The sequence below is a fragment of the Abramis brama genome, assembly GCF_963993115.1.
Source record: "Abramis brama genome assembly, chromosome: 19".
Classification (NCBI taxonomy): domain Eukaryota; kingdom Metazoa; phylum Chordata; class Actinopteri; order Cypriniformes; family Leuciscidae; genus Abramis; species Abramis brama.
The window spans coordinates 18,809,892-18,825,820 of record NC_139981.1 but is presented as its reverse complement, the minus strand read 5'-3'; the positions used below and the strand labels follow the sequence as shown (position 1 = coordinate 18,825,820).

The 15,929-nt window shown below is 38.1% G+C and overlaps 3 protein-coding genes across 4 annotated transcripts in view; 2 read left to right on the top strand and 1 right to left on the bottom strand.

The window, feature by feature from the left end:
• The window catches only part of macrod2 (mono-ADP ribosylhydrolase 2), a 561,583-nt gene extending 549,225 nt beyond the window's left edge, over window positions 1-12,358 (bottom strand). Inside the window, exons 1-2 of one of the 2 annotated variants that reach the window (XM_084093701.1) lie at window positions 12,118-12,358; window positions 9,971-10,075 (exon numbers count right to left, since the gene is read on the bottom strand). In XM_084093701.1, the coding sequence (XP_083949827.1) occupies window positions 9,971-10,075; window positions 12,118-12,154 (142 nt within the window). In that variant the 5' untranslated portion in view covers window positions 12,155-12,358. The remainder of the gene's footprint in view (window positions 1-9,970; window positions 10,076-12,117) is intronic. The other variant, XM_084093700.1, reaches the window with a different exon arrangement.
• snx5 (sorting nexin 5) overlaps window positions 1-15,929 on the top strand; it is a 210,962-nt gene that overhangs the window by 109,529 nt on the left and 85,504 nt on the right. The gene's annotated exons all lie outside the window — the stretch shown is intronic.
• mad2l1bp (MAD2L1 binding protein) lies at window positions 13,807-15,927 on the top strand. Its single transcript, XM_084092336.1, has 3 exons — window positions 13,807-14,204; window positions 14,752-15,023; window positions 15,110-15,927. The coding sequence occupies exons 1-3, from the start codon at window positions 13,850-13,852 to the stop codon at window positions 15,638-15,640; spliced, it is 1,158 nt and encodes a 385-aa protein (XP_083948462.1). The 5' UTR covers window positions 13,807-13,849; the 3' UTR covers window positions 15,641-15,927.

Below are 15,929 nucleotides of genomic sequence, written 5' to 3'. Positions count from 1 at the left end.
TGAAAATATTATTTATAACACCATTAATGTCCTATATAGCACTTTCAAAGCATGGTTCTTTATGGAACCTTATAAAAAGGGTTCTGCTAGGTACAAGCCGAAGAACCCTAATTTGGTACTGTTTAGAACCATTTTTCTTAAGAGTGTACACACAATGAAAATGAAACACCTGATTTAAGACCACAATAACTTATTAGTATGGCGTAGGGCCTCATTTTGCAGCCAATACCGCATCAATTAATTTAGAGAATGACAGATCCAAGTCCTTCACAGTGGCCAGAGGGATTTTGAGTATTATCCTGCTGATACACAGCACCCCCTTCAGGGTACAATGTTTAAACCATTAGGTGCACATGGTCCTCCAGAATCGGTAGTCCTTGGCAGTGACGCACACATCAAGCACAGTAAGGAATGTCATGATATTGCATCCCAAAACATCTTCACCCCCTGTGCTTCACTCTGGGAACACAGCAGTCCGGGTGTCAAGCCTTTTTGGGGCTTCTCCACACCTTAACTCCCACGGACGTGGGAAAGACAGTGATGGATAGTCTTTCTGATAATGTTCGGGGCTCAAACTCACTCTCCCAGTTTAAATCTAGACTAAAGACACATCTCTTCAGCCAAGCATTCACATAATACATCTCATAACATTTAGGTCAGATCAAATGCACATGATTATATTTGCTTAATGTTATGAACAGCAGCTATACTAATTACTCTCCATTTGCTTTTCTGTTTTATCTCGGGATGCCCGTCCCGAGGTAACTAGAGCACGTCAGCTCCAGTTTGGATCCAGCATCTCACAAAGATTTCAGATGCCCAACACTTGTGAAGAGACAGGATCAACTCCTGAGAGGACTTCAGATCAGACTCTAAATCAACATGCACTAATGCTAAATTTTCTATGTAATGTAATTATTATGTTCACAACTTGTAATTATTACTTCAATGAGCTCATTGTTTCTGCCGTAAATTAATACATTGTTAGTTAACTGCATGATTTTTCTATGTAAATTTCTCAATTACATTACTCTGTACGTTACTCTGATAACAGATCACTTTAAATTGTAATGTGTAGACATGCATTTTCTGTAAAGCTGCTTTGAAACAATATGTATTGTGAATACAACAATATACGCGATACAACAATAAATGTAAATTGAATTGAATTGAAGGTGGACTCAGAGAACAGTTATGTTTCACTTTGTCCACAGCCCAAGATTTCCACTGTTGGCACCAATGAAACCGACATTTGGCATTGGCGCTGTAGCATCTGGACCAATCAGACACACACAAATTATTCATTATATTTAATGAATAATCCAGCAAACTCACTCTCCCAACAAAGGTCTATGAAACTTCCCCCAAAACTAACATCCCAAATTAAGCTGACACACACTGGCAGAACCCAGTGTCCTGTTACACTGTAAAAAATTTCTAACCCTCCCAAATCAAAAATTTCAAGTGACCGATAACATCTAAATTTTTCAATTGGCCCAAGTGAAATTCTTGTTGCAATAGTCTGTTAACATTGACTCAATGAGAAATAATACGTCAGACTAATTGAAAAATGTAGAAGTTATCGGTCACTTGAAATTTTTGACTTGGGGATGTAATTTTTTTTTTACAGTGTACAGGACACATGAAGACTGATAAGACTTTTTTGCAGAGAGTTGTGACTCTCACTTAATTCTTGCTGAGGAGGAGAAATAAACCCTTTTAATCCTATATATTCTATATATAACCACTTGAGAAATGTATAAATAAACATTTTCCTTTTATGTGGTTTGGCCTATGTATTCATTCAACTCTTTTGGATTAATGTTTCAGACTTGCATACTATGGTTAACCAAAATCATGTGTAGCAAGTTTAGTCTCTATAAACTCCAATCTTTGTCCCCCATATGTTAATTTTCATTACATTTAGCTAATTTTGTGATGCATTAGTATTATAAGAATCTTGAAGATTCTTTTGTTAAACACCAAATCAAATTACATGTTCAAAGGCCTGCTTGAACAAAAGGTCGTAAAGAAATTCCCTCCAAAGGGAACAACTTCTTATAGGCTCAGAACCATCCAGAGGGTGTGACATCTTCACGCTTTAAAAAAATCACTGATCACAAGATCACACCTCTTAGTCTCTTAAGGCTGATTTATACTTCTGTGCAACACACAGCCTACGACGTAGCTACAGTGTGAGTTCGACGCAGAAGTATAAATTGGGCTTTACTCTCTTAGTTCCTTTCTGAAATCCTGATGAGAAGATGATGCTGAACTAGAAGTCTTCTAAGGACCCCCAAGCTTGTGCCAGGCTGCCTGCGGCCTTGTCTTTCCATTCAACAAAGATCCTCTGACTCCCACTGGTTCTTTCTCTCATCAAGACAACATCAGCAAAGATCAACTGGAGCCTCAACAAATTGCATCAGGACAGTTTAATTCAAATGGGCGAGACATTGAAGCATCAAACTTAGTCTCATTATTTGATACATTAAGTATCCTTACCCCTTTTTAAGAAGGGCGTGTTAGAACTAAACTGATGGTTTGCTCAAGGCTGTTGATCTGCTGAATTTCAAACAATGCTATAACTTCTTGCTTTCCTGTATTCTGCTTCAGCTCTCTTTCCCTTGGTAAACTGTATGCATGTATGTATGTGTATGTTAGAGTAGTTTAAGTGTTTAGTCTAGTTAATAAAATCTTGTTCATGTCACACTTAAAGTTGTCTGTGTTTCAAGCTCATTAAATACTAATCATTTAATCATCCCTAATCATGCAGATTTTGACTACTTTCTCTTAGTAGTACTATAAAGCAAGAAAGGTTCCCATCCCATAAATATTAATTTACAACATTAAGTTAATTCTATTAACTGATCCAAATATTCATAATCAATTATAACAAGTTATTATTGATTATTAATATTTCTTTAGAGCTAATTTGCTACAGCACGAATGACCAAAGGTTTGGCTATAGCCATGACCATGAATATTGACTCCATGGAGTTCCCAACGTACAGTTTTGGTGGAAACAGGAGAATCGACGTGCCCATTTAATTCAGCATTGAGTTGGGCAGCTGTGGTTTTATGTTTTTTGGATACAATCCGGGTTAGTACTTGGACATCCCTTCGAGACAAGCTTCCTCTTGCATCAACATTTACTCCTGTTGGATGTGGTTCGTCCTTCATGGTGGTATGCCGACATTACCCTGGATACCACAGCTTTTGATACACCTGGTCACAGATGAGCCAGAGAGTCACCCACCAACAATTTGTCCTCTTTTGAATTCTGATATGTCTCCCATTATATTGTGTGGATTCTTGCAATATGTACAGCTGTACTATTGGTCTGCTAATTCAACCTTCACACTCTGCTCTTACTGATGGAATGTAAAATCAGTGAAGATTGGCAACCAGGCTGCGCATATATAGGTGTGAATCCTCCAACAATATATTGGCCAGTGTTTCAGTCTCATTGTCCAACCCCTGTACATACACTATTTAAAAAGAATACATCTCATGGACTCACTCAGATTCATCTAATCTTTATTTATTTGTTTAATGCTCTTTGATAACTCTAATCTCAGTTCTTCCTTTTGGCATCAAATGCCAAACCTGACAGAACACTGCACATTTGAACCAACTTTCAATTGAACAGGCATGTAAGTATATGTAAATCTACAAATAAGTCACCTTTTCAAGTAGCTTTTACCAGCTCCCAGAACGGAGTAGAAACCAATGAAATCAGATCTGGTTGGTTAAAGCGCTGGCATGTAACGCTATGCATATGGGTTAACAGAACAGATAGTAATCCAACGAATAGAGTGTCCAAACCATCAGGTCTCAAACTGCTGGCATTGGCCAGTCGGTCAGCTCTATTTAATGCCATAGGCTGCAGACAAATGATATGCAAAAAATACATTAACATTTGCAAGCTAAAAGAAGTAGTGTTCATTATGCTTATTTGAAAAATGAACTATAGCACATCCTACAGACTGTCCTTTTAGATTAGTAGAGCCGGAGAAAATTTCCGGCTCATGTGAAAGGACCAGTTCTGTTCCTGTCAGTTCATCTCCAGGTCTGCTTGGCACAGGGCATAGCCATTTGGAGGAGCACACACAGGATGTGCGAGGAACAAACCTCATCCAAGTCAACGGAAGTGTTTAATTTAGCATTTTCCAACATCCTCTCACTACAGAACTAAAGATGAAAATGCCCAGAGGACTTTAAAAGAGTTTTTATTTTTTTATTTGTATTTCTTTAAAAACATCCTTTATTTAAAGGTCCCGTATTATGCCCCTTTTCACAAGATGTAAAATAAGTCTCTGATGTCCCCAGAGTGTGTATGTGAAGTTTTAGCTCAAAATACCCAACAGATCACTTTTTACAGCATGTTTAAATTGTCATTTTTTGGGGCTCAGAAAAACGCGCTGTTTTAGTGTGTGCCCTTTAAATGCAAATAAGCTGCTGCTGCACGGCCCAGGGGGCGGAGCTTCACGAGCTCGCGCTCAGTCTCTCAGGACAATTTCATCTCACGGAATGATAATAATATCAGAAACTCTCAGTAACGGTGTTCATTTCGGGTCGGACAATAATGCCTACAGAGTCAGAGTGCTGTATAGAGATGGAACAGGTATAGTAGTTTAATTACGGTTATAACGTATTTGTCATCTGCTTGTATGTATCCATTATTAATAGCCTACAAGTCTGCTGTTTCGGACCAGGTCTGAATGATGATCAAACATATACTGATGAGTTTAATAAAGTTTATTGTACATCACACAAAAGATGAAGCGTCAGTTTTACTTCAGAAAATCACCGTAAGAGCTGAGTAAACACAGTAAGTTATAAGAAGTGCGCAAGTATGTAGAGTTGAGGGAGCATTTTCTTTAAAAACAAAATAATTCCACCTTGTCTTCAGCGGCTGCCTCAGATTTCGGGAGTAAATAGAGAGTGCTATGTGGATTAATACATCCAGCCACACAACACTAGGGCTGTCATTTTTGTGAAAAAATCCTGTTCGATTTTTGAGACATAAGTGTTCATTGAATCGATTGTAAAAACGATTTTCCATGTCTAAAGACGCTTCTATATTAAACGCCAAATATGGGCAAATCCACGGACAACTAACAGGCATTAGCACGAACGTAAAGAGGGCTCTTGAGACGCACACAAGTCAGCAATATTCCTGTTGATTTATTGGCGTGAAGTTTCATGCACAATGACAAACAGGAGTGCAACATTCTCGAAAAACAATAAGCAGAGTAATCTGCCATAACATCAATGAAAAACATTACTGCAGTCTTCAACATGTGTTTACGGTTAGAAATGTCAAACAAATTTTGCCTACGTAGGCGATTGTTGACCATAGCCCGAATCTGTATTTGTATGCATGAGGGCAGAATTCACATTCTTTTTTTGTAGTAAAAAGAGACACATTATGCAGAAGGATAATTTGCTGTTATGTGTGTTTGTCAGAGCCTGCAGTTGCTGTGTGACGCGCGTTCGCTGCGGGCGTATTGTGACGAGCTGGACGCGCTCCGAGAAAAGACTGTTAAAATCGATTCCCTGTTTTCGTTTTCGAAACTTGTGTTGGTTGGTCTGATCGATTGTACAATCGATTTTCGAACGTAAAGTGACAGCCCTACACAACACCTACAACTCTTGGGAGACATTCTCGTCAGTGCAGCAGCTGTGAACTCGATCAGGGCGGGTCTATGTTGAAACGGCAGTGTCTGTCAACACTCGTGGGCGGGGCCTGTGCTTAGTGACGTCACTAAAACAACATTCTGAAAACAGGTCGTTGGGAGACACTGCTGATGATTTATGGGGATTAATAAAAAAGGAGTGAGTGGATTTTTATCACTATTGGCTGGTTGTGTACACACACTGCCAACACACATTTATGTCCAAACAGCATGCAAAAGTGAATTTTGCATTATAGGGGACCTTTAAAAGGGCACTTTTTTGGAAATAATAGGCCCACACAGAATCTGATGATTTTCACAGCTAATTTTAGACTAAAAGTAATAGAATTCAACAGAATGGATTTTAAACTGCATAAATATGTTAAGCTAAGATCAATATGTTAAACTAAGCTCAAGCTAAGAGTATTTGTAGGTTGATTCCCTCCAAAAGAGTGCCACAGAACAACAATATTTACCATCAAACATTCTCTACTTTTTGAGCATCCCGACCAGAAGAACACAGTAAAACCAACTGCATGAGTTTGGAGTGGAAATTGTGTAAACTGACCGCTGTAACTGTAAAAAAAAAATTAAAAAAAAAGTATGCAATTCTTTTTGGTGCCACTAGAGCAGAAATTACACACTTCACCTTTAAATGAGAACAAGTCCATCTCCTCACCAGCGGACAAGAAACCAAGAAAGGTTATGAAAATAAATTGTTTAGGGTTCAATACAAATTTTGGAATATTGCAAAAAAAAAAAAAAAAAAAAAAACGCCAGGGATGGAAACGCCAAGATGCACACAAATTCAACAAATGCACATAAAAAAAAAAACGTATTCACTCTAAGTTACATCGTTTTTATCTGATATGAAGACATGGGCATAAACTACGATAGAAACACATTTACTGAATAAATCTTTCAATGCGCAACAAAAAAAAACCTCACATGACTTTACCTCAACAGAGAATGTGACTGAATAACTGGACTAACCAGCAGATCAGTTTCATTGCACAGCATGTCAAATGTTGATGTAGTTATTCTGAAATGCCTGAGCCAAAGTCCGTCATCAAAATGATTTGGTTTAATTCCCTCCCAGAAGTGTCTCACACGACTGCATTCACAAACATCAGGCTTCCGAACGCAAGAAAAAGGTGCAAGTCATTTGTGATGTAGGATAAAAGAGCAACAGTGGCTTCCCCGATTACAGCAAATTCCATTTTTATTACAGATGCTTTGCGCAAATTTCCCAGGAAGTGACTATTTTGTTCTCTTGAACACATGGGATGGAAACAGTGCTTTATTCACAAATGTTTTATCCAATATTCCAATTTAGCACATAAGTTAAATTTGCAACTTTGGATGGATAGCTAGTGTCTATTTACACTGAGTATTTACACTTTTTACTCACTTCACCCACCATTACACAGATATTTTACTTTAAAACAAATAGTATAGTATATATAGTATAACTAGGCACTGCTGACATGAATGCAGTAGTGTACTTACAAGTAAGTGTCATTGAGTCCTGTTAAAGTTGTGAGACATGAAGAGTATGATAGCAGAGTTCCTCTGCCTTGTTTCACTGAATCATCTGTAGGACAGATGAAATCCAGAATCTCTGAGCTGTCACTTATGCTGGATAAGCTATATCCATACAGGTACTGTGCCTACATGTGTCCCTGTCTCATTAAAGCTACACTGTGTAACTTTTTAAGTTGATTCTTAGCAAAAAACACTTTGTTCTATTAAAAGTATATGTGCTCATTCATGCGTAATTACGTCCACCAACTAATAAAGTATTCTCGTAAGCATAAAATCTGCCATTTATAATACATACGAGCGAGTCGCTCGAATGGCTGCAGCCATGTTGCGCCTCCATCTTGAAAATACATTCGCCAAAGAGGGACATACCTGGAAATTCAAGCTTCGCCTTTTGCGTTTTACACTCAGTTACACCGTGACGAATGCGAGGGGGAGATTACTCGCGACTGCCGGCAGATTTGAAAGATTGCTGAAGATGGAGGATCATGCCTATTTTCTAAGTTGCCTGCTTTCTTCTCGACAGGTAATTCAGCCTATTTGTGTAAATTCAAAGTTTTATAGTTGCTTGTCTAACCATAGCATGGTTGTGCATAACACCAGAACGACCTCTAGTATAACTTGCGTTACTTTTCCTTGTGTCAATGGTGAAAAAGTATTGTTTACCTTGTAACATAAATCTGTGCTGCGACGGACAGGTGATGAATAGTTTTAAAGGCGCAATTTTTTACCGGCTTTGTTTTTTAGTTTTCCTTTGCCTTTCCCTCGCCTTTCCCTCTACCTTTAGCTTTCCCTCGCACATCCGTCGCATCAACTGGTCTCTGACTCTGCTCATGGAGAAAATTATGTAGCCTACGCTGTAAACATTGCCTTACACTATTAATCTCATTCAATATACAGAAAATTAAAAACAGCTTGCATTCGTTTGGGATAGCTGATATTAGCAATGAAATGGTACCAAAATAACAAAAACATGAAACTATTATTCATTTTACTTACATGTTAACTGACTAAATAACTAAATGTACTTTGTAATAGTTTTCTAAAGTAGCCTCATCACTTGAAGGAACACTCATGGACGAAGTCGAACTGGAAGCCATGTTAATCTTGGAATAATACGGCCACCATAGGAGTTAAAACGCCCTAGGAATTGAAAGGAACAGAAACTAATATTCACTGGGTAGTCATATACAATTTCACCGCTAGATGGGGGAAAATATCACGCAGTGTAGCTTTAAATGAATTAGCAAGCACTTTCTGTGTCAATTGACCCTTCTCAGGGAGTTTGATTGACAGGCAATCAGACCAATCATAATCCGCCATCCGCTGAATCCGCCATTTTTAACAGCCGCATAACAGCATTTAAGCTACATTGAAAAACTTTAACATGATCATGTCTTTCTGGTCTGTTTATATGCATAAGTTTGGGAAACCTTCGAATAAATCTATAAAAAAAAAAATAAGCTTAGGTCAGGGTAGCTCAACTATCTTAGCACTAGCAATCCTGCACAAACATAGGCTATGAAAGGGAAGGCGGCTGACACCTTTTCAAAATTTTGGCAGGTTCATCCATTAATAAGCCATGATATCTGAGCTGTCAGGGTCACACTGATCCATGTGTCCTTTTCTTTTTAAAAGGGCAGCAAGTCACTTGCATGCAGAGTGACTATGATGTCTGCTGGCAAAGAAGGACATGAAACAACCAGTACCTTCTTCCAGAATAACTTTCACATACTTCAGTACTATAAAAGAGCTCTAAAGCTATTCACCAAGAAATACACAATCATTCAAAATATTTATTTTAATGTTTTTGAAACAAGTCCCTTATGTTCACCAATAAGGCTACTTTAATATATTTTAATATCAAATTAATTCCTGTGATGGCAAAGCTAAATTTTCAGCATCATTACTCCAGTCTTTAGTGTCACATGATCCTTCAGAAATCATTCTAATATGCTGATTTGCTGCTCAAGAAACACTTCTTATTTTTTATCAATATTGAAAAGAGCTGCTTAATATTTTTGTGGAAACTGTGATACATTTTTCAGAATCCTTTGATTAAAGTCCCCATGAACCGGAAGTTGCAAACGACTTTTCTCCAGTGTTGTGACGTATTTCCAAGTGAAACGGAATATTGAACAGAGGGCATATTACTTTAGCGCTCCTCTTCTCCATCTCTGCTCATAGCATACTGATGGTTTGAGGGGAGTGGTTAAGCGTTTTCAACCCAAGCCGTCAAACTGACGTCATAAGAGAAGGAACGCCATTCCAGACTGAAAGTAACTTTTCAGATTCTGATTAAAGATTACCACGGCAAACAATTTATTTCGGTGTATTAACTTGCACGGATTAATTGTTCATCACAAGACTAGTAATATGCGCTAACAAAGTAAATCGGGTAAATTTTTATTTCATGTCGACTTTAATAGAAAGTTCAAAAGAACAGCATTTATTTGAAATATATATCATTTGTAACATTATAACATCTTTACTGTCACTTTTGATCAGTTTAATGGATCCTTGCTGAGTTTAAAAAACTTTTTAAAAAAACAAAAAAAACCACTTAACTGATCCCAAACATTAACGGTATCCAATTCACTATTGTAAAAGCTTGTGGGCTACTTGAAGGTAAAGTGTGTAATCTACTAGCATCAAACAGAATTGCAAATCATTTTTAAACAGCTTTTCAAAGCACTCCCCCGGTCTGCTATCGGTCGAAAAACAGAAGTCAGAAAGGCTTTGGTATTTACCTGTATTATTGTCATGATTTGCCCAGGTGGGTATCTTGTCCAACGTCACATAGTTTCCCCGATAATCTTTGCGCCTATCCTCTAGTCCAAGACTGAGTAAGCGCTCTGTGGAACAGAAGAAACAATACAGTCATAATATACAGACAAGAGCATGTCTTGTGAAGCAAAGCTAATCAGTTTGAATCAGAGGGGTTCATAAAGGAACATCTGCGACTAGCTCTGTGCATCGTGTCAGAGTGGTAGGCTACTCTTTGGTGTGGTAATTGTGGCAACCATGTAAGTATGTGTGAGAAAGCAAAGACAGGCTAATGAGGGTACACTGCTCAGCATACAGCTGCAGGCCTGACATGCAACCAGACCGTGTGTGATCAGCTCTATCTAGCATTCATGGACAACATGATTCAAACATTTCCAAATATTTATGTGCCTTTCATTGTAATAAAGGCTAGTAACTAGTTTAGCACTAGACTAAAGCTTACACAGTTGGTTCCTATGATTTCAGTTTCACTTTTGTTTCTCCAGTTAATGTTACCTTTCCTTAAGTTTCCTTTGTTAAGGGTTTTTCATAGAATGGACAGTAAAAAAAAAAAAGGTTTGCAGGGGCAAATTTACTTCCCATAATTCTGTATTTCATATAAATTAAAATAAAAAATATATTGTTTTTATTGTAATGGCTTTACTATGTTTATTATGTGGTGAGAATAAGAAGTTAACATGTACATAAAATGTAACAAGCTCTAAAAAACCCTCCCAAAATAAAAATGTCTCTCTTTCAAGACAAAATTAAACTTTAGCTTGGTATTCCTGTTATAAACCAGCTCCAAAGTGCCACTGCCGACACTACTGATTTTTCATGCTCACTGCCCCCTACATCTGCCTTTTCAACCATCTTTATTCATTTATTTTTTCTGTTTTTATCCTTCTGCACTCCCTATTGCTACACGAATGAAGATCACTTTCACAAGGGCTCCTTTATGAGCACAATGTGTATTCACGATGTACTATTTTAAAATAGAACAAATGACAACAGCGCTAATTCATTTACTCAAATCACCAAAAAAAATATTATAAAGACATTTTTAATGTCGGACATTTGATGTCCGTTCACTGCAATACACTAGCCCACAAGTAAACAGCTCTCATCATATATAATTTATCATATTATTATGCATTTGATTTACGATAACGGACCATTAATGTGTGTAAAGTAACGTCACTGTCAACCTAATGTTTTACACTCCTTCATAGGAACTTCATAGGACATGCCAAAAACACTGTTGTCCTGAACATCAGGTCACACTGTGGTTGACTTTTATGTCAATATAGGAGTGCTTGTGCACTTAAAATAAATTAATCTAATGATGTCATTACTTAATGATAATGATAAAGTGTCTCTGACGTAATCATTAAGGTTCTCACATAAAATCAAGCTAAAAATATGATTACCAAAACGGCATAGAACAGTACAGAACAGTAGAGAACCTCCAAGGATAGTTCAACTCCAATACTGGTTAAACATAACTGAACCAACTAATGTTTGGAAAGTATACTAAAAACATGAAGGCAATAGAACTAAACTACTAATGAAGGTGAACATCCAGGACCAGGACTGAGCCACTGCAGAGTGCATGATATTCATCTCACTGAACTTTTAATCCATTAACAGCCCTTCTAATTTGTAATTTAGCTTGTGCATTTATACAAACTGATTTACAGTAAACAGGGATTTACCCGTTACAGGTTCACACCACACAGAGTCAGTCATATGGTACAAAGGTTCATGGAAATATTTTATCATACAGTGCTTCACTGGCTGCACCAAACAAAGGCACGTGTCAGCTCATTTCAAAATGACTAAACACTAATTAATACATTTTATTTGCATTTAAACATAATTTAACGCTGGACATATCAGGGCCTTGATCACAGCATCATGTACTAATGCTCCACCTGCACCTGAAGGTGTGCGTCTGTCCCCATGCTGTTGATTCAAGAGGCAGAGCATCTATAAGAAGACATTTCTCCCGCCACGTACGTGACGTTAACGCATGTTCAACCCGGTGAATGTCAAACCCCAGACTGACACTACCGTTATGAATCCTGTCTTTAAACGGAAGAGACACGACCAGAGTCCAAAAGAGCCTTACCTTTCTCCGCTCTCCACTCCTTTTTCTTTTTGCTCATGGTGCCGTGGTGTGAGGGCTTCTGGTAAATGGTTTTTGAGTTAAACAACCCCAGGCTCACAGTGATGTGCGCGCTGAAACTCAAGAGAAAGTGAAAGAGCTCCGGTAGCGTGACTCCTCACCTGAGAAACTGTCAAATTGTAGTTGGTGGGGAGACTGTGTGCGGTGACGCAACCTATCTTAACGCTACCCGTGGAGGCTGCGTGCAAAAGGGCGCTCGGTGATTGGTCGATTCGTACGCGGAAGTGGTGTTGTGATTGGATTGTTTCATGCGGCAGTCAGATAAAATGCGCACACGCTTGACGTGCGCTAGGTTGCGCGTCAAAGCGTTGTAGGGCTGGTAGGGTAGCAACCGTGGGGAGCGAGTAAAATAGCTTTAAAAGACTGGAGCGCCGTGCGTGATAATAATGCGGGGATGTAGCACATATTTAATACAGTTGTATAGTGATGTGCAACTTTATTGACTGACTTTTTACCCAGATTTGACATAAAATATTCTATCTATCTATCATCCATCCATCCAAAGTGACTCAAATTGCAATGGAAAACGTGCTAGCGGGATACTGTTGTTATGGTTACCTCTGGCGAACGCAATTTCTGTTTAGCGACTGGTACACTCTCTAACTAACTTGCAATCTAACTTTTTTAATTATAACTTTTGAAATCCATGCTAATACTTTGTAACATTTGTACTGAGGTTCATTTGTTCTTGCTTCCACTGCACAAGATGAAACATTATTTTGGATCTAAATTAGATTCCCTTAGCTCTATTTAGTAATGGAAATGATGGATCACATGTTATTGGTGATTTACTGGTTGTGAAAGTAAAATTCTGTAGCAACCGGTTTGTGGTATTTGTACAATGCCTTTAACCCACATGCATACAATGAGACACATTGATCTGTTCTCATAAGGAGGATAACTTTAGATATAATTATTATTGTGGAAACATTCAGAATCTGTTGCTTTGAGGAATTAATTAACGATGTGCGCACTTGGAAATGAGTTCCTAAAATGTGTGCTGCATGTCTCTTGTTGGAAGAAAATGTGTAAAAAAAAAAAAAAAACTTACTTATTTCGTAGTTGACTAGTTCTTAGCATTATCACCCTATTCCAAAATACACACACACAAAAAAAAACATATTTTCTGTAAATATTTAATTGATAAAAGGGTTTATTCGACAAGACATTAGGCACTTAAAACAGTAAAGTCTATAAAGTCCCGAATGTAATGCATGAAGTCTCTAAAGAAGTCTCTCCATGCCTGGCATAGTGTGCAGAATGTTTCTAGATGCACAAAGACCTCCACTGCTGTCAAATAACCATCAATCCTGCAATAACATAATAGCATTTAATGAAGAATGGCCAAGAACCATTAATGGTGCTGACCTTTTTTTAGTCCATGGTCCTGACAGTGAAAAAGTCAACCTGCAGAGGGCGGCAATTAACCGCTTCTATGAAACCCGAAGAGAAAACAAAAAAAATGGACCTCAAAAGGAACAAAAAGAAAATAAATAAATCAAAATTTTCTCTGCCACGAACATTTTAACCGAACACATTTTAAATATAAAAACGTGAAATAAAAATTGTGAATAAAAAGGAATGAGACTCTTATTACATTTCTCGTGATTTCCGGTTCCTGTGTTTCCCATGATGCCGTACCCGGTGGGTAAATTCAAAGTTTCAAACATTAAAAATGGAAGAGGAATCGAGGAGGAGAGAGGTTGAGTGTGCAAACATGACTGTCACCAAACACAGCAGCACCAACGAAAATTCTAACAACAGCTACAATGACAAACTTATTCACACCAATCAGTGCACATCTCACGAAGAACAAACAAAGGTTTCATCTGACGGAGAAACGGAAAGGAACATTTTGTGCCGTGTCGATGATCCTGAATCCTCCCCTCATTCTCAGGTGGAAAATTTGTGCCTGCTGGACAACATTGGTGAGACTGAGAGAGACAGGGTTTATGTTGAGCTCTTTAAACCATCAGAGGGCAAAGAAAACAGAAATATCTCCACACATAGAGGTGACGGTCATGATGTAGGTAAGTGGTGATAAACGGTTCCATTTCCTGTCTATGCTTCACATAACTAACTGTGATAGAAAATCAAACACCAGTCAGTTAAATATCAGTAAATATGAGGCAGTTATTATAAATAATAAGATGATTACAAATGATAAGTCAAAAAATCTCACACACACACACATATATATATATATATATATATATATATATATATATATATATATATACAGACATACATACATATATGTGTGTGTATGTCTTTATACATGTTTATATGTGTTTGCTTATGTATTATATTACTTTGCAAATATCATGAATCAGGGTTATGACCTAAACACAATGTATACAATTGTGATCATTAAAATGTTATATGTTTTATATATATATATATATATATATATATATAATATTTATTAGATCTGGACAAAAATAAAATGAGTGTCACATCATTGACCCTTATGTCTGTCTATTCTAGTCTTCGCCTCAGACTAAACAGATTTCTGACATTTTTATTCTGCTCATTTTCTTTTCAGTTAATAATGCCATGTAAATGTCTTATTTCAAGGTTGCCAGCAGACCAATGCTTTGGCCAGTTCTTCTGGCAGTCAGGGGGAACCTAGTGAAATATCTGCACACCATGTTGACGATGAGGAAATATTAAAGAGAGCGAGAGAGGAAGGACGAGTGAATGTCGTCTTCCCCGGGCACATCACCCAGGACGGTTGCTGTAGATTAGTTTGCGAGCTTCTGAAGTGTGTCCTTTACCAGCGGCAACAGATGCCAATGACATATGACCAAATGGTGTTCCTGCAGAAACAGCAGCATAATACCACTCAGGTATTACAGAAGGCCTCATATGTGTTTGATTCATAATTGAATTGTAGTTTGTATCTGGTATGATAACTGTGCTTTCTTTTTCACAGACGGAGGACACAGTGAACCGACGGTCTGCAAAGACTTCAGGGGGCTTGGACTGGCGTCGGTGCCAGCGGACGTTGCAGGAGTTGGATGAGGTGCTGGCTCACCTTGAGGCCCTATTCTCTCTTAGCCATGTTCCCTGTGTGCTTTTTCTGCTGGGTGGGTCTACCATCCTTCCCACCGAGCTGTACGAGGTCAACATGGAAGCATTGGCTGTTGAGGCCGGAGAAAGCAGCTTAAGGACCTCAAGCTGTCTGAGACAGCTTTTCCGGACGCTATTTGTGGCTGACCTGTTGTCGGATGCCAAGTCTGTGCGTCTCATGACCACCACAGTCATGGCTCTGGGGCACCGGGATTGTGGCGTGACTGGGTTTAAACCCAAAGTGGATTTTAAATTTCCCACAAAAGTGAAAAGGCAAGTCATCTCTATAGCCAGTGATTTGTCACTTACCGGGGAACTACAAAAAAGAAAGAGAGACCTGGAGGACTATATATGGTTTCAGGCCTCTGTCACTGTGAAAGGATTCTGTAAATGATGAGGGAATAAAGAGTAACAGATGTCAGGGAATGTTGGAATACAATTCACTCCATTCTCAGGGATCACTGGGTGACTGGCCAAAAAGTATATGGGCTATTGTTTTTTTAAATATGATTTATTCAGGAATTCTGTTTGAACTTTAATGTTTTATAACTGCAGATTATTTATGCCATGTTTACATTATCATCAGCTAATCCATCTATGTTTTACATTATACAGTGGTGGTTTTCTGTTGTTTTATAATCTGAGCTGCTACTCACTTTAAGACCATTTGTATCATTTTTTTT